Source organism: Carcharhinus amblyrhynchos, chromosome 2 (genome assembly GCF_965287045.1).
Source record: "Carcharhinus amblyrhynchos chromosome 2, sCarAmb.v2.hapA, whole genome shotgun sequence".
Lineage (NCBI taxonomy): Eukaryota > Metazoa > Chordata > Chondrichthyes > Carcharhiniformes > Carcharhinidae > Carcharhinus > Carcharhinus amblyrhynchos.
Window position 1 is genome coordinate 43,145,259 of NC_137325.1, and position 21,690 is coordinate 43,166,948.

General features: G+C 41.4%; 2 protein-coding genes across 4 annotated transcripts in view; both read right to left on the reverse strand.

Moving 5' to 3' along the window:
- The window catches only part of LOC145353987 (ubiquitin thioesterase otulin-like), an 82,816-nt gene extending 77,651 nt beyond the window's left edge, over positions 1–5,165 (reverse strand). The window contains exon 1 of the mRNA XM_080205053.1: positions 4,842–5,165. The gene's annotated coding sequence lies outside the window, so the exon portion shown is untranslated. The remainder of the gene's footprint in view (positions 1–4,841) is intronic.
- A 5,630-nt stretch (positions 5,166–10,795) lies between these two features.
- The window catches only part of LOC145353999 (inactive ubiquitin thioesterase OTULINL-like), a 59,562-nt gene continuing 48,667 nt past the window's right edge, over positions 10,796–21,690 (reverse strand). For 2 of the 3 annotated variants that reach the window (XM_080205089.1, XM_080205072.1), the window contains 2 exons: positions 19,264–19,533; positions 10,796–18,690 (listed from right to left, as the gene is read on the reverse strand). In XM_080205089.1, the coding sequence (XP_080061215.1) occupies positions 18,511–18,690; positions 19,264–19,533 (450 nt within the window). In that variant the 3' untranslated portion in view covers positions 10,796–18,510. The remainder of the gene's footprint in view (positions 18,691–19,263; positions 19,534–21,690) is intronic. The other variant, XM_080205081.1, reaches the window with a different exon arrangement.

Below are 21,690 nucleotides of genomic sequence, written 5' to 3' on the forward strand. Positions count from 1 at the left end.
TAGTACTTTGTGTCGTTGTGTGTGCTTAATCCTGGACCAGCAGATGGGCACTGCAACAGCTCAGTGACTATCACTGCTAGCTGTGCAGATACATGGATTTGGGCCAGTGTCTGTGGGAGTTTGCGCATTCTCCCTGTGGTTGCGTGGGTTTCCTCTGGGTGCTCCAGTTTCCTCCCACACCCCAAAGATGTGCTCTTAGGCTGATTGGTGTAACAAATTGTCCCTAAATTATGCTCCCCTTAATCTGGTTTCCACTGGGGGTACCATTCACATACACATGCGGCAGGGTAGGTGTAGGAAAATGCTTTGTTGAAATGGCGGCGCGGGCTCGTTGGGCCGAAGGGCCTGTTTCCCGTGCTGGGTTGTTCTTTGTTCTTTGACTGGAGAGACTGATTCATGAGTGGCCATCCCTTCTACAGCTGGCATAGCTGAATAGTGTTGGGCTGAGGTTGACAGATTTTTTTCTTTTGGCAGGCCCTCTTTTCCATCATTTGGCCACTTCTTTTGTCCTCTGCTATTTCCAAGACCTTATTGGCTGCTTGTCTCCAGGCACTTGGCAGCAATAAGGACATCCCACACATTGATTCTGATCAAGATGAAGCCTTACATGCAGAGATCTATGTATTATGATATGGGCAACATTTTAGGTGTAAGGTAAAGTTATAGTCCCAGATGACCACAGGCTGCTCTCCCTTTTTGAGGGGGAGAACTGATTGGTGGTGATTTAACCTGAGGATCGCCACACCTCATGTTAAGTTTGAGAAGGTGTTTAGCCGGTATGGGGACTGAACACACAGTGCTGGAGTCACTCAGATTCACAAACCAGCCACCCAGTTAACCGAGCTTAGCTGTGTTAATGCTGTTAGCAAGCTCAATGTACAACATATCTTTGGGGATGCAACCATCATCGATTTGACTCATAGGATTTAGCCAACATAGTCAGAGCTGACTCAAAAAGGGAAAATATGCTGGGGATTTCTGCACACTGGTGTACTTCCATACTTGGCACTCTGTCTTAATAAGAGTTACCCAATATTTATCTGAGGCAGAGGAGTGGAAGCTGTTCAAATGTTTTCCATTTTGCAAAGGTTATCCATGAGGCATGGATAACCACGCAGCATTTAGGGTGGCACAGTGGTTAGCACTGCTGCCTCACAGTACCAGGGACCCGAGGTTTGATTCCAGCTTGAGATTGCTGTCTGTGTGGTATTTGCACGTTCTCCTGCGTCAGCATGGGTTTCCTTTGCGTGCTCTGGTTTCCTCCCATAGCCCAAAGATGTGTGGTTAGGTTGATTGGCCATGCTAAACCGTTGATCTGCCAGCTTGGAAGCTGTGCTGAGTCTCAGGATAGATGCATGATAACATGTCTGTAGTCTGATCAGATCAATACTTTGAGGCACTTAACACTGCCATCAACAGAATTCCCCACGCTGTGGGACTTTACCTTCTTGGGGCTTCAACACAAGGGTGGATACTGACTACACAGGTTGAAACTGCAGCACTCGGAGGAAACTCGTGCAGCTTGGGCAGAATGAGCACAGGGCACCCAGGAATCAACAAGGTGGATGAAAATGAAAATGAATCAATCCCCTTAGTGCCACAGGGATTAGCAGGAGTTACAGGGATAGAGCCTGGCTAGATTGTTTGGTGGGGTAGGCTCAATGGGCCGAATGGTCTCCTTCTGCATTGTAGGGATTCAATGATTCATTCATCTAAAGGGAGGTTCTGAAAACAAGCTTGATACACACACAGCTTTGTACTTTCAGTTAGTTTGTTGTTGACCCATACTTGATTTATTAACATTGACATCACAGCTGCAATCTTGGGAACCCTGCTGTTGATTTTGGCATCAAGGGTCATGTTGCTGGTAATTTTTGTATTTGAAGGTGTGGGTGATGTTCAGAAAGAAGCTATCGATGTTGATGGAAGGTGAAGCGTCTTCATTCTGGCCAATAACTGTGGTATTCCTGATGCTGATTGGCAGTCCAAACTCCTTCCCAGCCCGGGAGAACCAACCTACAAGCTGTTACATGTAAATATCAGTGTGGAATGCTAACACAATGTCAACAGCAAACAAATTATGGACAATCAATCATGATCTTGCACTTTGGTCTTAATGTATAGTCTTGCCAAGTTGAACAGCTTGCTGTTGGCTTTGACACGAAAGTAGACACCCTCATTTGAGTCACCAAAAGCTTACAATAACAATATGGAGAAACATGTGGCAGAATTGGAACCAGGACATAGCCCAGCTTTATCCTGCTACTGATCTTGAAAGCTTCCAATGTTGCTCCAGGGTAACGCATGAAACTGTGCATGTTCCCACGGAAAGAAGAAATGACGATCAGGACTCCAGTCAGGCAGCCAATTGTCCATACCATTTTAAAGTGTCTGTGTCTGCTAACAAGGTCGTGGAGTGGTCTGGGCTGTTTGCGGCTCCTCTCTTGACACCATTGAAGTGAGGAAACAAAGTGAGTGTCAACCGTTGATCTGCCAGCTTGGAAGTTGCACTGAGTCTCAAGGCAGATGCATGATAACATGGCTGTAGTCTGATCAGATCAATACTTTGAAGCACTTAACACTGACATCAACAGAATTCCCCACACTGAGGGACTTTACCTTCTTAGCCTTCAACAAGAGTGGGTACTGACTATACAGCTTGAAAACGTAGCACGTGGAGAAAACTCATGCAGCATGGGGAGAATGTGCACAGGGCACCCAAGAATCAGCAAGGTGGATGAAAATGAATCAATCCCTACAATGCAGGAGGAGATCAGCTGGCCCATCAATTCTGCACCAACTCTCAGTCAGAGTGTCTTATCCAGGCACAGTGTCCCCATCTTAACCCTACTAATCCAGCTAACCAACACAACCTGGGACACCAAGGGATAATTGTGAGATGAAACCAGAAAAGAAACCATGCAGACATGGGAAAAATGTGCAAACTCCACACAGACAGTCACCCAAAGCTGGAACTGAACCCAGATCCTGGCGCTATGAGGCGGCAACACTAACCATTGTGCCACTGTTGCTGCTCATTGTGGTAACTATGAGTTACCATGGAATCTGTATGACAGCTTCACCAAAACCCTGAATAGCCATAGAATCCCTACAATGCTGAAAGAAGTCATTTGGCCCATTGAATCTGCACCGATCACAATTGCACCCAAACCACATCCCCATAACCCCACTTATTTATCCTGCTAACCCCCTGACAGTAAGGGGCAATTTAGCATGGCCAATCAACCTAACGCACATATCTTTTGACTGTGGGAGGAAACCCACACAGACACACAAAGAATGTGCAAACTCCACATAGATAGACACCCATGCCAGGAATTGAACCTGGGCCCCTGGTGCTGTGAGGCAGCAATGCTAACCACTGTGCCACCATGGTTCAGTCCTGCATGTGATTAACAACAGCAATAACAGCAGAATCCAACTCTTGTAATTACTTGTGAACTTGCTGGTGTGTCTTCAATACCCTAGTGAATCCCATCCCACACAGAGCAGGGGAACGGCCTCTCCTTACTGTGAACTCACTGGTGTCTCGGTAGGGTGGATAAATGAAAGAATCTCTTTCCACAATCAGAACATATGACCGGTTTCTTGCCAGCGTGAATTTGCTGGTGTCTGCAGGATGGATAACTGAGAGAATCCCTTTCCACATTGACAGCAGGTGACCGGCCTCTCCCCGGTGTGAACTCATTGGTTTACCAGAAGGTTGGAGTGGCAAGACTTTCTTATTCTCGCACACCAATTTACTTGCAATAAAGGTAATATACCCTTTAAATTCCTAACTGCTTGCTAACTTTCTGCATTGCTTGTACAAGCCTCTCCCAGTCTCTCTGAACATCAACACTTACAAATTGTTCACCTTAAAATTGTTTTTTACTGATATGATCAAAGTCACACTTCCCAATATTATGTTACATCTATCTTGTTGTTTGTTGACCTAACAGCAACCTGTCCTCCCCACAACCTACTTTTCATTCTGCATATAAATGATAATTATCCATTGTTGAGACCTCTCAAAAATGTTGTAACTGGCTTATTGGGCAAAAAGTGGTTACCAATAGTAATTATAACCTGGAGTTGGAGTGCTGCCACTTCTAACTGGTGTTGATTTGATTTTAAAATCAACTAATATCCACCAAAAATTTTCAACCAACCTTGGTCTGATAACCGCATTCTTTATACAAGGTCAACTGTATAAACATACAAATTATCACCCTTCTACGCTGTCAAGAGTAAATGGGCTCCCTTATTTCTGAGACACAAGGCTTCCGGAAAAGGCTGAGATTAAATGCCAGCGGACATTAGGTAATACGCATATGCACTGCATTTTCTGCGGCTCAGGATACCACTATAACACCCAAAAAGTTCAAGTTGAAAATTACATTTGCTGCTGGCCATTTCCACTTCAAAAATTTACCGTAGTCAGCTCTCCTCATATCAGACTGGTTTATTCCCCTCTCCGGCCTGGTAGCAGCCCTGAACAAACCTGCTCATATCTCGACAGGATCTTTCACCGACCCATCTCCTTTAGGAGTTATCATTGGAAGGGCTTAGTCTGCGTCTTTTGCATATTTATATATTTCCAGAAACAGCGATTTGAACCGGTACAGTTGGAGAAGCCGACGGCAGCGCACGAGTGTGAGCCAAATATTCGCATTATTGTCATTTCTACTTTTCACTGCATTCAGGGAACATCAGCTTCGGAAATACCTGGACATAAAAAGCATACACTAAACCTCGGATTTCCGCAGCAACAAACAATCTCAAGCTCTGCGATTAAAAAAAAAGTAACTTTATAGATTGTGAACAATACAATTTATTACCTGATAAAATTCAGCCGTCATGTTCCATGTTTGTGTTTCGCTGACCACTCCTCCTCCACATAACTATAGGAAGTGAACATCGTGAAAACATTATGGTTTCGCTTTCAGTCCTATACGTTTATGTTTCATATTTTTGTTCATTAAAGAATGCAATTTTGTCCACTTGTAACCCAAATACAAAATCTATTTCCAGAAGTTATTGTAGCCGAGAAATATATGAATAATTTATACGAATTAATTTTTGGGGAGCAAATTACTTAAAGCGAACGTTCCTTGTCTAACAGGGAAAGCAGCAGAACGCTCAGTGCTAAGTTGCTCTGGAAGTTATAAATAAATCGAGCTGATAATTCGGGCTGGAGGCGTTGATCACATGACGGTCGGGACTATGTTCATGTGACATCTCGAAATGTTATTGCATTTACAATATAAAAGATTGGATCCCCACTTGTTCTTGGCTTCACTTCAACAGCTGCGGTGTTCGAGATTCTTAGAACCAAGAAATATCCATGTGGCTGAGAAAAGGAAACGGAGGGCTGAGTAGGGATAGGGTAATGTTGGGGGAAACACCACCGATAATTCAGGGCAACTGACTGAAATTTTATTGATAACTAATACTGAAGTTACTAGATTAACAGTTTTTATCCCGGTAACTTACAGTGATAACTAACTGAAAGTAATCTTCCTGTACAACAATCCTGTAATTAACCCTGAAACCAGAGCACTGCACAAGAAGCATTATGATAAAATGAATGGTGGAGCAAACTCGAAGCACCAAATGGCCTACTCCTGCTTTTAGTTTCTATGGACTCTGATTCTCATGCAGTGCTGTGGTTCAAATTCAATATCCTTATCCCCCTTCCCCCATATCCTTTGGTTCCTTCAGCTCCATGAGTATATATGCCTAATGCTCTGACCTGTTAGCCCATTCACTCTCAGGTCATTTTATAGAATCATAGAATCCCTACAGTGCAGGACCATTTGGCCCATCAAATCTGCACCAACCACAATCCCACCAAGCCCCCATTCCCAGAACCCCACATATTTACCGTGCTAGTCTCCCTGACACTAACCAATGTAGCATGACCATTCAATCTAACATGCACATCTTTGGACTTCCTATTTGCAAATATTTTTCTTACTTTCAAACAATGTCCTCGCAGTAGCAATTTGTGGTGAAGCATCCCATAGACTAATTGCTTTCAATTCACAAATCTTGCTCTCCCTTCTGGAGCTATTCCAGAGGAATCTCATTTTGCCTCCCCTTGTTCCCCATTTTCACTCTAGCAGAGCCTCCATTGTTACAACCAGTGTGGCAGGAGTGAAAAGTTTATCAAGCCCCATTACTCCACAGGTCACACCATGAGTTTAACAGTTTAATTCACACCCCAAAATGGCCAATTATCCCTCTTCACTGCTGTTAGATCCAGGATAGAAGAACCTTTAACCAGGCTGCATTCAACTATCTCAGAACAATTAATGTTATAAAATAATTTTTATGAGTTGCAAGAACTGGTTAACATACAATTGTCATCTGGAAGTATAATTATCTATCTCTTCAAAAATTGCTCATCACACAAACACACGCAGTCTCAAAGTACAAACATATGGGAGTGTCTGCAACATGGGAAATGGTTAAGAGTATTCTCTGGATAAAATAAAGTTTGCAGGGTTTCAATGCTGTTGATCTGTCCTCGTGCAGACAGATCACTAGTCCCAATAGAGGCCTGTATGTTCTCACCAATTGAGTTTTGATGCAGAGACGATCAATTCTTCTTGTCTCAGCCTCTTGGGTTTCCCAAAAACAGACAAGTTCTGCTGAAATGAGGATTCTTAGCTGAATCCTGTTGACCACTCTAACTCAAGCAAGGGAAGCAGAATGTGTGTTGGACAGCTTCTCACTTTTTCACTTCAATCAAAACTGAATTCAACAAACAAGTTCAAAACTGAAAGCTCATCCCTGTCATGTGATTTCCAGTAAATTACTAGTCTTTGCCCTTTAACCAGTTTTTCCTCATCAATTAAAATTGTTGCAAATGAACAGGTTGCTCCTCCCCTCTCAAATAACATGTTGGTTAGGCGATTTCTTGGAAAAGGCATTCATGCACTTATTCAAAGGTGAACTTAAGACCTTTATGTAGAAAAAAAATCCAAGTGTCCAAGTGGTCTTAAAAATTTTTAAAAAGTCTTTTATGAAGGTATGATTTTCTCAACTCTGGGTTTTACTACCTGCTTCTTTCACAACAGTGCTCCCATTGACCATGTTCAGGTCTTTCCAAAAGTACCAGTCCCAATACCCAACCCAGTTTGTTTCTATTACCCCAACTTTAGACAAGTCCCTTGATCCCAAGCTTCCTCCCCTGCCTTGTCTAATCACGCGATCTCCATTTCCTCACTCCACCTTACCCAATTGTCAAACTTTCAGTCTCCCACATTACTGACCCCCATTCTTCAGTCTCCCTAAAGCCCCATTGCTTATTCTATCTCTCTCCAAAACTCCCAATCCACACTCTCCCAGTTCCCTCATTTCCTACCCCCCTTTCTCCCTGACCTTCATTTTCCAGCCTCCTTCTCCCTTCAACTCTCAAAACCATTTTCATTTCTCTGATCCATATTTCCCAATCCCTATCTTTCTCAAATCCAATCCCACACTTCTCTTTAGTTCACATTCTCCTTTCTCTCCAATTCCTGATTCAGTTTTCCTTGGTGGCATGGTAGCACAGTGGTTAGCACTACTGCTTCATAGCTCCAGGGACCTAGGTTTGATTCCTGGCTTGGGTCACTGTCTGTGTGGAGTTTGCACATTCTCCTTGTGTCTGTGTGGGTTTCCTCTGGGTGCTCTGATTTCCTCCCACAGTCCAAAGATGTGTGGGTTAGGTTGATTGGCCATACTAAAAATGCCGTTAGTGTCCTGAGATGTGTAGGTTAGAGGGATTAGTAGGTAAATGTGTGGGGGTGGGGCCTGGGTGGGATTGTGGTTGGTGCAGACTTGATGGGCTGAATGGCCTCTTTCTGTACTGTGGTGTTTCTATGTCTACAGACAGCAATTTGCATCTCCTTTTTTTCTCTGAAATCCATTGCCCAGTCTCCCTCAATACAATCATTGCTCATTTTCTGTCTCAATTCCACTTTCCTGTCGCCCCCTATCTCTTGATTACATGAGATAAGCATTCGATTGATCTCAACCTTGAATGGACTCAATGATGGAGAATCCACAATTTTTTGGGTAGAGAATTCCAAGCATTCCAATCTTCTGAGTAAAATATTCTTTATCTTAATCCTAAATGTTTTACCCCTTATCTTAAGGTCACATCACTTTGTATTAAGATCCCCTTCCTGGGAAAACAGTCTTTCAATGTCCACCTTATCAAGCCCTTCAAAATCTTGAATATTTCAATGAGATCACCTCATTCTTCTAAAGTCCAGCCAATATAGACCCAATTTTCTCAGCCTCTTGTTATAGGAACCAATGTACTGAACTGTTGCTGTTCTGTCTCGAAGGCAAGTATATCCTTCCTTAGATTTGAGAGCAAAACTGCACACAATATTTCCAGGTATGGTCTCAAAGCTCGGTACAGTTCGACCAAGATTCCTATTTTTATAATCTCATCTCCTTCCAATAAAAGCTATGCTATTTACTTTCCTATTTGCTTGCTCTATTTGCACAGTAATATTCTGCATTCCTTGTGCAAGTACACCCAAATCATTCCTGAGTGACTTATAGTTGTGTGCTGTATTTGGTAATGAGCCTTGTTGGTACTTGTTCTCAGGCTATTCAATTCCAGATCACGTCAGTGCTTAGGCTTGATTAAAATATAAATAAGAATTCAATTAACTTGTCAGATGAAGCATATAAGATGCTGAGGGGACTTGACCCAGTGGATAAAGGGATCATGTTTCTTCTCTGGGGGAGACTAGAACCAGTGAACATAGTTTAAGAATATGGGGTCTCCTTTTTAAGGGGACATGAGGAGAATTATTCATCTGTGGAATTCTCTTCTCCAAAAAGAAGTAGAGGCAGGATCATTGAATTTATTCAAGGCTGAATTAAGTAGGTTTTTGATCAATTAGAGAGAGTCAAAGATGATGGGGAGATTGACAGAAAAGTGAAGTTATGACTGCAACCACATCACAGAAAGCTGATGCAAATTGTAAACACCATCATCCCAAAGAAAGTCAGTTACCTCAGCACAGGGTAGAAATTGAAACATTGAAAATTTCCAACCATCTATGGCTCAGAGCCAGAAGAATACTTTCACCCGAGTTATTTGTGAACTAAATGAGCATTGATGTCACTGCTGTTACAGATCCATGACAAGAATTTAAGACATGATAGGATCTGATCTGCACAGCAGATAGAAATCTGCCTAGTTACAGCAGTAGCTAGCATTCAAAATATGTAATTTTCCTAGTAGAGATTAGACAGATCAAGGTGTAAGTCACCCAATTATTAGGAAACAGCTTACTTAGATGAATGAGATATCAGTGGAGATATACACATCTAATGGTCTGAAAGGCAAGTCCATAACTCACAGCCAGGAGGCTAGACCCATATTTAAGTCTTAGAGTCAAGACAGCGCAGAAACCTTCATAAAAGTCAGTTTAAATCTCTTTGCTGGACCACAAAAAGATATTTCCCAGATGTGATCCTCAGCCTTGAATTATGTGGTAACTATAAGCTCAATTTGACTTATAGATTTATTTAATTTGGATGTTGTTTGGTGGTGGGTGGGGGTGGGGTGGGAGAAGTGTCCCCAAGAATTCAAGGATTGTAGATATATTTTGAAACCAGGAGTAAATTCTACATAAACTGTGTGTCCATTTAATGTTCTGGCAGATGACGGGATTCAACATTCTTAAAGAGGAATAGGAGTTTGTACAGCAATGGGCTTTGTAAGAATGACAGTTGTTTTGAGAGAGTAAGATGCCTGATGGAACTACTTTAAGTTTAAATTCATTTATTAGTGTCAGATGTAGGCTTACATTAACATTGCAATGAAGTTACTGTGAAAATCCCCGAGTTGTTACGTTCCAGTGCCTGCTCGGAAACACTGAAGGAGAATTTAGCATGGCCAATGCACATAACCAGCACTTCTTTGGACGGTGGGAGGAAACCAGAGCACCCAGAGGAAACCCATACAGACACAGAAGAACATGCAGATTCTGCACAGTGACCCAATCCAGGAAATGCATCAATGCCCCTGGCATTGTGAGGCAGTAATGCCATCCACTATGCCACCGTGCTGCCCTTGTGGCAATCATGGGTCTAGGAATATTAAGGAGTTGTCAGAAGTTAGGTGGGTAAGAGACTGAAAGAAGAAGCAGATAGGTTTCATGTAAGGGATCCACATGGAAAATGCAGAGGGCTTGGGAGAGAAACTACAGAATTAAATGAGAACAAAAATCAGTTAGACAGGGGAAAAAGAAGAAAAATTACAGTAGAGACATCTGCATGAATGTCTCAATCTTGGAGACAAACATATCCATTACCTTTTCACAGTTGACGTTGGATGTAAGTGTGAAGGCGATCAACGAGTTTCAGGAGAGAGAAACCCTGATGTGGTCAAGCCTAATTTGGCATTAAATGATTAAAGTGTCCAATGCATGACTGATCTAAAGACTGCAGTTCTTGGGGACAGAGCAGTGAAAATAGAAACTGTTCTAGAGGAATGGCTAGAATGGAAGAAGGGGGAGTAATCAGTTAGGAACAAGGGTTTTAAAAAATTCATTCAAATACAGATATCGCGACCAAGGCCAGCTTTTTTTAATCACTTAAACCAATCTGACTAGATCGTATGCCACCGTCTGTCCTACCTGTGGGACAGGACATGAAGATAAAGAAATCTGAAGTGATAAAAGTAGAGCCAAAGGATCACTTCAGTACAGAAGAATTTTGTAAGTTGAACATGATCTACTTCTCCCCGTAGGTAACCAACATTATATTAAAACAAACTAAATTGTAAAAGGATTTTTAAAATACTTTATTGTGCATGGCTGATTTCAGTATGTTAATTCCAATAAATTTCAAATACAAACGTTTCAATCTACAATTGCCACAAAAAATTTGAATACAATTTTTAAAAATCAGTATTTACAAAATTACCTTACCCAGTTTTTTATTAATGCCAAGCTTTGTCTGAGTCCAAAACTTAACTATAAAAGTCACTACTATATTTAAAAAAATGAATTGCATCTCTTGCGAAACAGACAAGAACAATTAAGAAATATCAAATATTTGATTATCCACAATAACAGTTATAGAAATGTTTGCACATGAAATATTTGCACATTAAACATTCTTCAATCACATTCTGGTTTTCATAAACCTTTTTGAAAGATATGAAAGGTCCCACAAATAAAAATATTTCTATTTATTGTAACAAAAGCCCCCAGTGCATTCTAATCTTTTATGAAGGGGACAATTTTGATTATACTATTTTTTGACAGGAATTGAATGCTTTTATGAGGAAATCGACAGTCTTGAGTACAGCACCACCCTCCTTGATGGAATGCACTGCAGCTGAACAAACAAGTCTGCTTTTAAGGGATTGTATAAGGATATCACATAACATTTGCAGCACTTACATCTTAAACAGCGCAGTGTGAAATTACCTTTTTCAAAAACTATACATTTCCATATTACAAAGCAAATAATTCCATAAAGGTAGTTTTATGTTACAGTACCAATGTCTTAATGACTCAGACCTTATGGAATGTATTATCTTTCACAATTTACCAAAACGAAAGGATCTTTAAACTAGTAAATAATGACCAGGATTGTCCTTTTCGCATTCAAAGTGCTTCAGCCAACAGGAAAACTGATGTTTCCCGCTGGTGTTTGCAGCGCCTGTCAGGTGGGATTCTCCCATCTTCAGCATTTAAATTTATGCATAACTTGAAACATGCCAGCCACTCCATCCTTATAAAGTTCTCAGCCCTACTGCTTTTGTTCCTAACCAGAATGTTTATAAACATTCTATACCTTTGACTTGCAGGTTGGATCATTTACAAGGTTTCAGTTTCTCTTTTTTACCTGTAATATTTACAAAGCACCAAGACACATTCAACGATGAAGGGAAAGAAAAACAAACATAGCTCCTGGTAGTTGGTAAGCGATTCAACCTGTCAATCAACGCACTTCAAAGGAGCCAGGCACCCGATGCTACTGTTTCAATGTTAAAAAAGGTATTCCCAATGAAACCCAATTCCTGCTGTCCATCAAGACACTTCAAAAGAGGTTTTCAGAACAGTTAAGCCTTATGAAAGAAAGCAAGGTGATCTCCCTGGTAAAACTGACGGTTCTTTCTATAAGACCACTTTAAAAGAGGTCATTTAACACTTGGAGATTGATATTAACCAGGACCCATGCGGACTGTGGAATGGAGGGCTTTGGTGATTTTGAACGCTTCCAGATGTCCAAAGAGCATTGATATCAGGACAGAGACAATAATGAATATCTTTCCCAGAATGGTGTCTGAAATCACCATTCTTTCTTAGGGCAACAAGGACAGATTCAGCCACTAGACCAGCTTCTCAAGAAGAGTCCAGAGGTCAACTCTGTCCTCCCTGCCTGAGTCCACACAACTCCCTGGTCCCTTGGGGGACCCTCCCTCAGCAGCCTGGCAGAGGGGCATACAGGCACTGCACCTACCTTGTTGCACATCCCATTGCACCAGGTCCAGATTTGTCAGGACTTGCACCAAAGCCTAACCCCTGGACTTCCCATTGGGAGGGCAGGTGCATCAGAGGAGGGCTTTAAGCCTGTTAATTAAATGCATATTAGGTTTTTGAATATTTGTCAGGTTCTCATCCACTCTGGGCATAAACCTCATCAGGGCTGGCAGGAAGCAATGTGGCAGGTTTGCCACCTCGTGGATATCGCGTTTTGGGCCTGACATCCAATTCAACAAGATGTCAGGATTTCTGCCAGGGCTGGCAGAATACCAGCCATCATCTCTTTCATTATTGGTAGAAGCATAAGATTTTGTGACTAAAATACACGAAAGTATTACATGCATAAATAATTGAAACTTAACTTCCCATCACATATTTATGAGAGATAAATAGTGGAAATTAAGTTTTACATGATAAAGGCTTCTAACTAACCATTTTAAAATGGATTTTCTGACCATTTGTGAATTACTGGAAGAATGCAACAGAACTATTACGTTGTCATCTAAATTTTCATATACTGTACAAAGCTTGTGATTAAATAAATGTAAATACATTAGTTGCAGAAACAACATTCTCCAAATTGCCACCAAGAGGTACAGTGTATTACTGTAGGTTACGCTTTTAAATTATAATCCTAAATACTAAAGTAACACAATTATTTCCCCTCTTTTTGGGAAGTGATGGTTGAGATGATATGCAGAACAAAGAACAAAACAGCACAGGAACAGGCCCTTCAGCTCTCCAAGCCTGCATGTCCTTCTGGTAGTGTGGCGACCAGAAGTGGATGCAGTATTTCAAATGTGGCCTAACCAACATTCTACGTAACTGGAACATCGTATGCCAACTTTTATACTCTATGCTCTGTCTAATAAAGGCAAGCCATATGCTTTCTTCACCACCTTTTCCATCTGTGCTGCCATGGACTTGCACACCCAGATCCCTCTGTGTGTCTATACTTCTGATGGTTTTGCCATTTACTGTATAGCTCCCCCCACATTAGATCTACCAAAATGCATTACTTCGCATTTATCTGGATTAAATTCCATCTGCCATTTCGCCAACCAATTTTCCAGTCTATCTATATCCTGCTGTATTCTCTGACAATGTTCATCACTATCCGCAACTCCAGCAATCTTAGTATCGTCCGCAAACTTACTAATCAGACCTGCAACATCTTCCAAATCATTTATATATATATATCACAAACAGCAGAGGTCCCTGCGGAACACTAGTCACAGACCTCCAATCAGAAAAAGACACTTCCACTGCTACCCTCTGTCTTCTATGGCCAAACCAGTCCTGTACCTATCTAGCTAGTTCACCCTTGATCCCATGACCTTTAACCTTTTGCACCAGCCTACCATGAGGGACCTTGTTAAATGCTTTACTAAAATCCATGTAGACGACATCCATGGCCTTTCCCTCGTTAATCATTTTTGTCACCTCACCACCCTCACACAAAACTATGTTGTCTATCTCTAATGAGATTATTCAGTTCTAAATGTGTATAGATCCTATCTCTAAGAACCTTTTCCAACAATTTCCCTGCCGCAGATGTCAAGTTCACTGGCCTATAATTACATGGGTTATCCTTGCTACCCTTCTTACATTACGGGACCACACTTGCTATCCTCCAATCCTCTGGAACTTCACCTATGTCCGATGAAGAAAAAAAGATTTCTGTTAGAGGCCCAGCAATTTCATCTCTTGTCTCTCTCAGTAATCTAGGATAGATGCCATCTGGCCCTGGGGATCTGTCTATCTTAATGCTTCCTAAAACACCTAATACTTCCTCCCTTGTAATTGCAATTTGTTCTAACAGGTCTACACAACCCTCTGAGACACTACAATCAACGTGTCCCTCTCCTTTGTGAAAACTGATGCAAAGTATTCATTTAGGACTTCGCCTACTTCCTTGGGTTCTAAGCATAATTCCCGTCCTTTGTCCTGAGAGGTCCGACTGTCTCTCTGACAACCTCTTGTTCCTAACGTATGTATAAAATGCCTTGGGATTCTCCTTAATCCTGTCTGCCAAGGACATTTCATGACTCCTTTTTGCCCTTCTAACTCCCTGTTTGAGTTCTTTTCGACTTTCTCTGTATTCCTCCAGTGCTTCATCTGTTTTTAGCTGCCTGGATCTTATGTATGCCGCTTTTTCTTTTTGATTAGACCCACAATTTCTCTGGTTATCCATGGCTCTCAAATCCTGTCATTCCTGGCCTTCCTTTTTACAGGCACATGCCTGTCCTGCATTCCTATTAACTGCTCCTTAAAAGACTCCCACATGCCAGATGTGGATTTACCCTTGTACAGCCTTTCCCAATCAACAGCCACCCATTCCTGCCGAATCTGGCTGTAGTTAGCCTTTCGCCAATTCAGCACCTTACCCATAGGACAACTCTCATCCTTTTCCATGAAAGTTTACAGAATTGTGGTCACTGTTCGCCACATGTTCCCCCACTGAAACTTTGATGACTGGGCTCATCCCCCAGTACTAGGTCCAGTATAGCCCCCTCTCTAGTTGGACTATCAATATATTGTTCCAAAGAACCTTCCTGGACACATTTTACAAATTCCTCCCCATCCAGACCCCCAACCCTAAGGGATTTCCAGTCTATATGAGGGAAATTAAAGTCTCCCACTACAACAACCCCATTTTTTCTACACCTGTCCAGAATCTCTTTACATATCCATTCCTCAATTTCCTGTGGGCCGTTGGGAAGCCTGTAGCACTCACCTGATGAAGGAGCAGTGCTCTGAAAGCTCGTGCTATCAAACAAACCTGTTGGATTTTAATCTGGTGTTGACAGACTATTTACTATGCCCGCCCCATCCCTGTAACCCCGTGCATTTACCATGGCCAATTCACCAAACCTACACATCTTTAGAAACCATAGTACCCAGAGGAAACTGACACAGACACAAGGAAAACACACAAACTTCACACAGACAATCACCTAAGATGGAACTGCACCCAGGCCATGGTGCTGTGAGGCAGCAGTGCTAACCACTGTGCCACCCTAAAGTCCCTCACTAAGTTCTGCCCCTGGTTGTTCCCTTCCCACTGGCCTTTCCATCAAGACCCCCACACCCTTTCCCCATCTTTCCTCGAGCCTCACCTCATCTCCACTCCCCACTGAGTTTCCCTGCACTTACTTCATCTGGACTCGGGTATAGAATCTGGGAGCTGCTTGTGTTCCCAGTCCTGGATCCTGCTGCCATTGCTAGGGCTACAGAGCTGCTGGTCAATCAAATTGGTCAGCTGCTCTCTGAACTGGAAATTCTGCTCAAGTATTAAATGACTGCTGGTCTGCACAAGTGACAGGATGGATTCCCCTCCAACTCTTCAGGCGGCAACCCTGAAAAATCCAGTCTTGGAGTTTAGTTAGTCCAATTGGTGCACCATATTCAGAGGGATTGGGACGTTGGTACAGGATGCATACAAGGGGCTCAAATCATAATGTATAAAGGCTGAGATTTCAATGCAGTGCTCATGGAATGCTAAATTATTAGAAGTGCCAAGTATTGGATGAGACATTAAACACAAAATCCTGTCTGCCTCCTGCTTGAGCTCAGTTTTTCAAAGAATTGCAGTAATTGCATTAACAATAATGGACTTGTCCAGTCTAAGAGAGATTACCCGGCAAACCTTGACCTGATTAGTTTCTAGTATTAAAGAATCCCAGCCAACTCTCATATAAACAATACTCTCAATTTTCATATTGGCCATTCTCATGACAATTAAAAGGATTCCCTCCAAACAACAATAACAACCAATTTTTAAAATCATCTTTACTATATTATAAAGAAAACTCCAAAATGTTTCCTATTTGATACAGCCTAAACACTTATTCAAAAATCATCTCTTTATCCTTCCTACAATCAGATGTATTTGTTTGATGCACTAACATTATTAACCCACAATGTGCCACATATCAACCATTTCAAACATTTGCTGCATTTCTGCAGCAAGTCTAATGTTAACATTAAAAGCCAAAAGAGAAAATGCTGGAAAATCTCAGCAGGTCTGGCAGCATCTGTAAGGAGAGAAAAAAACTGACGTTGAGTCAAGATACCTTCTGTCAAAGCCCCAAAGTAAAATCAATGTAAAATTAACATTATGTGGTGATTTGCAATTTCCTTTTTAAAAAGAGGAGAGTTGGAGTGACAAAGAAGTTTGAAAAGCAATTTTTAGATGGCTGAAGGCTCTCTCTGGCTTATTATAGTAATGAGTATATCCATGTGTTTAAATAGCTTTAATACAATATTTCCATTATTGCTTTTGAATTTTTTTTTAAGTCACTCGTAGGATATGGGTGTCGCTGGGTGGCCAGCATTTATTGCTTATCCCTGGTTGCTCTGGAGGCCAGTTGAGAGTCAATCACATTGTTGTAGCTCTGGAGTCACATGTAGACCAGATCAGTAAGGACAGCAGATTTCCTTCCCTGAAGAACATTAGTGAACCAGATGTGTTTTCCCGACAGTCAACAGTGGTTTCAAGGTCATCAGTAGAGTCTTAATACCAGATTTTTTTTAAGAATTGAATTTGAATTCCACCATCTGCCAAGGCGGGATTTGAACCCAAGTGCCCAGAGCATTAGCTGAGTTTCTGAATTAATTGCGATAATATCTTTAGGCCATTATCTCCCCAAATTGAATTGAATTGGAGAAAGACGAAACAAGTTTCCCTGCATCTGCTAAGTCTGATGTGAGTAAATTAGACTCCTAATGAGACGTGTATGAGGTTTCAATAGCCTGTGTTATTTTACTAAGTACGTGATATTCCACTTATCTGGAATTCCAGGATATAGATCTGAAACCAGTATTGATTTCCACTGATATTTCATTAAACATATGTCAGAAAATATTTCACGTTCAATTAATCTTGAAGAACAGAATATATAACAAATTTTAATCCAGGAATTTGCATACTGCATTGGCCATCTGCCATTTTTGGAACTTTGTTCAATTCTGACAAGAGAGTAAAAATCAGTTTATTTGTTTGCTTTTTGTATCTAAAAATGATCAATTATACTATCACAAATTGAATTATAGGTGAATATTTGATTTGAGAAGTGGAATTCAGTTCTTTGTCAGAAGCATGGAAAATAAAAGGATAAAAGCAAAAGAACTATGTTTTCTCCACCAAATCCCATCCCCTCCACCCAGCACCATAGTACTGTCCAAAGTTAGAGAAGACATGTTTCTGTACGAGTTCCGCGGGGCAGCCAAAAAAAGTTCAAGAGTCATTGTCTAAATTAATCTAAATCACTTTCAATGTGGCCAGTTCACTTGGAACTACCTCCATTATCGAGTCACACTGAGCAGATTTTCCGGCCTTTGCTTAATGGCGTTTTCTTTGGAGGATCAGCAAACTAAACAGGGAGAGGGATAGGAGTCTCTTGGCACCACTTGCTTGGGGGTGGAGCAGGGAAAATGCAGTTGTTTGGTTTGTGCAAACAGAGGACAGACTTGCTTTTAGGTGATGAAAGGCTCCAGAATGCAGAATGCCAGTAGGCATCCCACAAACTGTCTCTCTTTCTGTTATTATGATCTCCCCACTCCCTTCAAAAATAATATTCCTTGTTTAAAGATTATCCAGTGACCTCTTGTTGGGATTAGGATGACGTCTACGTTAACCAGATGGTGGAAATGGAGGGGATGATACAGGAAAAAATGGTGACAATAAGACATAAAATATCAATTGTCTCACTCTATATAACATTATTTAGAGCGTAGAACACTACAGCACAAACAGGCCCTTCGACCCTCAAGTTGACAAATTTTGTTTATGGATTTGAATTTTGCACTATTTGGATCAAAATTTGTGTTTGGCAGGATACTTTTGGCAAAACTACAAGTATATTCAAAAATGTTTCAATAAAAGTTAAAGTAACAGACGTGATTGCTACAAAGTTGCATACAGTGATTATCATAACCGCATTAAGCCAATTTAAAATGTAGACAAAATATTTCCTCACAATTTCAGTACTGTAATTCAGTTCCAGATAATGGGAACATTGTAATGTCGGTCATCCTCAGTTAGAAGAAGAACTTCATGCCATTCTCTATGGCAATCTGCAGGATAACACGATTCAAATTCTTCAGTGCCATACTTGTAGAGTCTGAAGGTTCTGATCTTCAAGTGAAATGTGAATCCAAGGAGAAACATTTCAATCTAAAAGATGGAGAAATAAGTAAACAAGTGCACACGCACACAAACACACACACAGAAACACACAGATGAGAAATCACAATTTCAACTTTCAGACAAATATTATTTCAAGTAGCGTTGAAATATTACCGACAACAATCATCCTTCATGCATGTTTTTCTCTCCATCAACGCAAAAAAAACTTAGGCTGGAAGACACGAATCGGTCACCAGTGATGTTTCTGGCCCACTGCGCTCATGAGAGAATAGCCCCCCTAGTTCTGTATGCTAATACCTCACAATCTTGCTCATTTCTGCAAATAATTTTACTTGATTATAAATCAAATTAGTAGATCACCATGATAAAAAGTTTTACATGGCTGATATTAATTGTCTGCTAAAGTGTAATGTAGTATCATCCATAATTATAACTGTACAAATATACTATGGAATGGCTGATTGGTAACCCTGAGGCTCACTATCCCACTTAATGCATCATTTCAATTTGTATGGTTTAGCTATTGGGAAAGCAGATTCAACATCGGAATTAAACAATAAAGAAAGTTTTTGGAGAATCCAAACAACAACCACTACATACCTGCTCCAATCCACCTGTGTCACCAACATAATTGAGGTGGTTCATCATGAAACTTAAAGGATCAGAGGATGAGTCACGAGCAAAGAAAAAGGCACAAAAGCTGGGAACATCTTCTCCATTTCTCATGTTTTCATGAAGCTCAACCACAGTGCACAGCATAAGAAATTTCATGGCTTCAAACATTTTGTATTCATTCTCCTGCTCACTGAACAAATTCATACACATTTCTGTTCTTTTCTGATGGTCTTTAATTCCATAAATGTTGACCCACTGGAACAAAATGAACAGAGTTTTAATCTAGGTGCAACAAATTGATTTATAGGGTGATCTATCAAACAGATTCAATCGACATATCGTGAGCATGGAATAGGGTAAATTAACATGCCTGGATGGACAATGTAGCGGGAGCTGAAAAAACAGGTTACCTGCCAGTGTGAAATGACAGTGGGAATATGTGCTCCCATGGCAGGCCACCTTTCCCAACAGAGCCTGGCGTGAAGCCATTTTGCATCCCATTAATGGAATGCAGGTGAAGGCCTGGCTGGAATTGTGCCCAATCCCGTCCAACACCACCAATGCGATTTCACATCAGTCTGGAACATGTCTGTACCAACATGGCATTGACATGTCAGGCAAACCTGGGAGAAGGCCTGGACAACTTACAAAGAGTGGAAGATGGAAGCCTGAAGTGACTGTGAATTCTGGAAAATCACTTAACAGTGAAAGGGTGAAGCATCTATCACATGGATGCTCCCGCTGCAGGAGAGTCCGGGACGTGGATGCTCCCGCTGCAGGAGATCACCCACATGAGGTACAATTGGCAGCAATGATCTGTGCCGTGGTGGCGTGAGGTTGGTGGCAATTAGATGGGGAGAAGGGGAATGAAGAGGTAGGGAGAATATGGAGACTTAGACATGGGCATGAGAGGTTGTGGTGGAAGGGGAAATAGGGAAATCATGCAGGGGTTTGTTGTTGAAAACAATAGTTATATCGTTTCTGGGGTTGGTGGGGTGAGGAGGGATATGTCTATTGTCTTGCAGGTGGGCACCTCAGGTAGATAATGAATTATAGACATCCACCTGCACGTCAGGGCCTGTAGGTTCATTATGGTGTAGCCAGCAAGCTATTGTTTAATACAAAAATGGCCAAGCAAAGGACACTATTACACTTCAGGACAAGAGATCTGAAACTCCAGGCTGACAGTGTGTGGCCCTGACAAGAAATTATCGTAGTTTACCTGAGACGAATAGCCTTGGTTTTACGACGATGGGTAATAAAGTCAGGAGGATGCTGTGCAATAGTTATTTTCAAGGGGGAAGCTGTGATAACACATCCATGATAATAAAGTCTTCCTAATCAATCAAATGCAGCCAGGAGGTTGGTTATAAGTGCTAAAATAACAGAGGACAACTGACCTAAGGTCAGTAAGCCTACCGTAAATCGATTTGGATGATATGCCTATGGTTAAAGCTTACGTGCAGAATTGTGTGTTCAAGCCAGTCTCAAAAGAGTAAAAATTGGAGTTTGGAAAGAAAACAGAACCAAAAGAAAACACAAGAGGAGAAACCTCAAGCTTTAAGTTTGATGAAGTCCGATCCTTCTCTGTGCTTGGCCAGTAGGATTTGATTTATTATTTAATTTATTTGATTTATTATTGTCACATGTATTACAGTGAAAAGTATTGTTTCTTGTGCGCTATACAGACAAAGCCTACTATTCATAGAGAAGGAAAGGAGAAAGTGCAGAATGTCATGTTACAGTTATAGCTAGGGTGTAGAGAAAGATCAAGTTAACGCAAGGTATGTCGGTTCAGAAGTCTAATGGCAGCACGGAAGAAGCTGTTCGAGTCAGTTGGTACGTGTCCTCAGAATTTTGGATCCTTTTCCTGATGGAAGAAGGTGGAAGAGAGAATATTTGGGGTGTGTGGGGTCCTTAATTATGCTGGCTGCTTTTCCGAGGCAGCAGGAAGGGGACACGGTGTCAATGGATGGGAGGCTGGTTTGAGTGGTGGACTGGGTTTCATTCACGACCCTTTGTAGTTTCTTGCGGTCTTGGATAGAGCAGGAGCCATACCAAGCTATGATACAACTGGAAAGAACGCTTTCTATAGTGCATCTGTAAAAGTTGGTGAGATTCATAGCTGACATGCCAACTTTTCTTAGTTTTCTGAGAAAGAAGCATTGGTGGGTTTTCTTAATTACAGCATCGGCATGGAGGGACCAGGATAGGTTGTTGATGATCTGGACACCTAAAACTTTGAAGCTTTCTACTATTTCTACTTTGTCCCCATAGTCATAGCCAGGGGCATATGTTCCACAATGCTTCCTGAAGTCGATAAGTATCTCCTTCATTTTGTTGACATTGAAAGAGAGATTATTGTCGTCACAGAAGTTCACCAGAATCCCCATCTCTTTCCTATAATCCGTC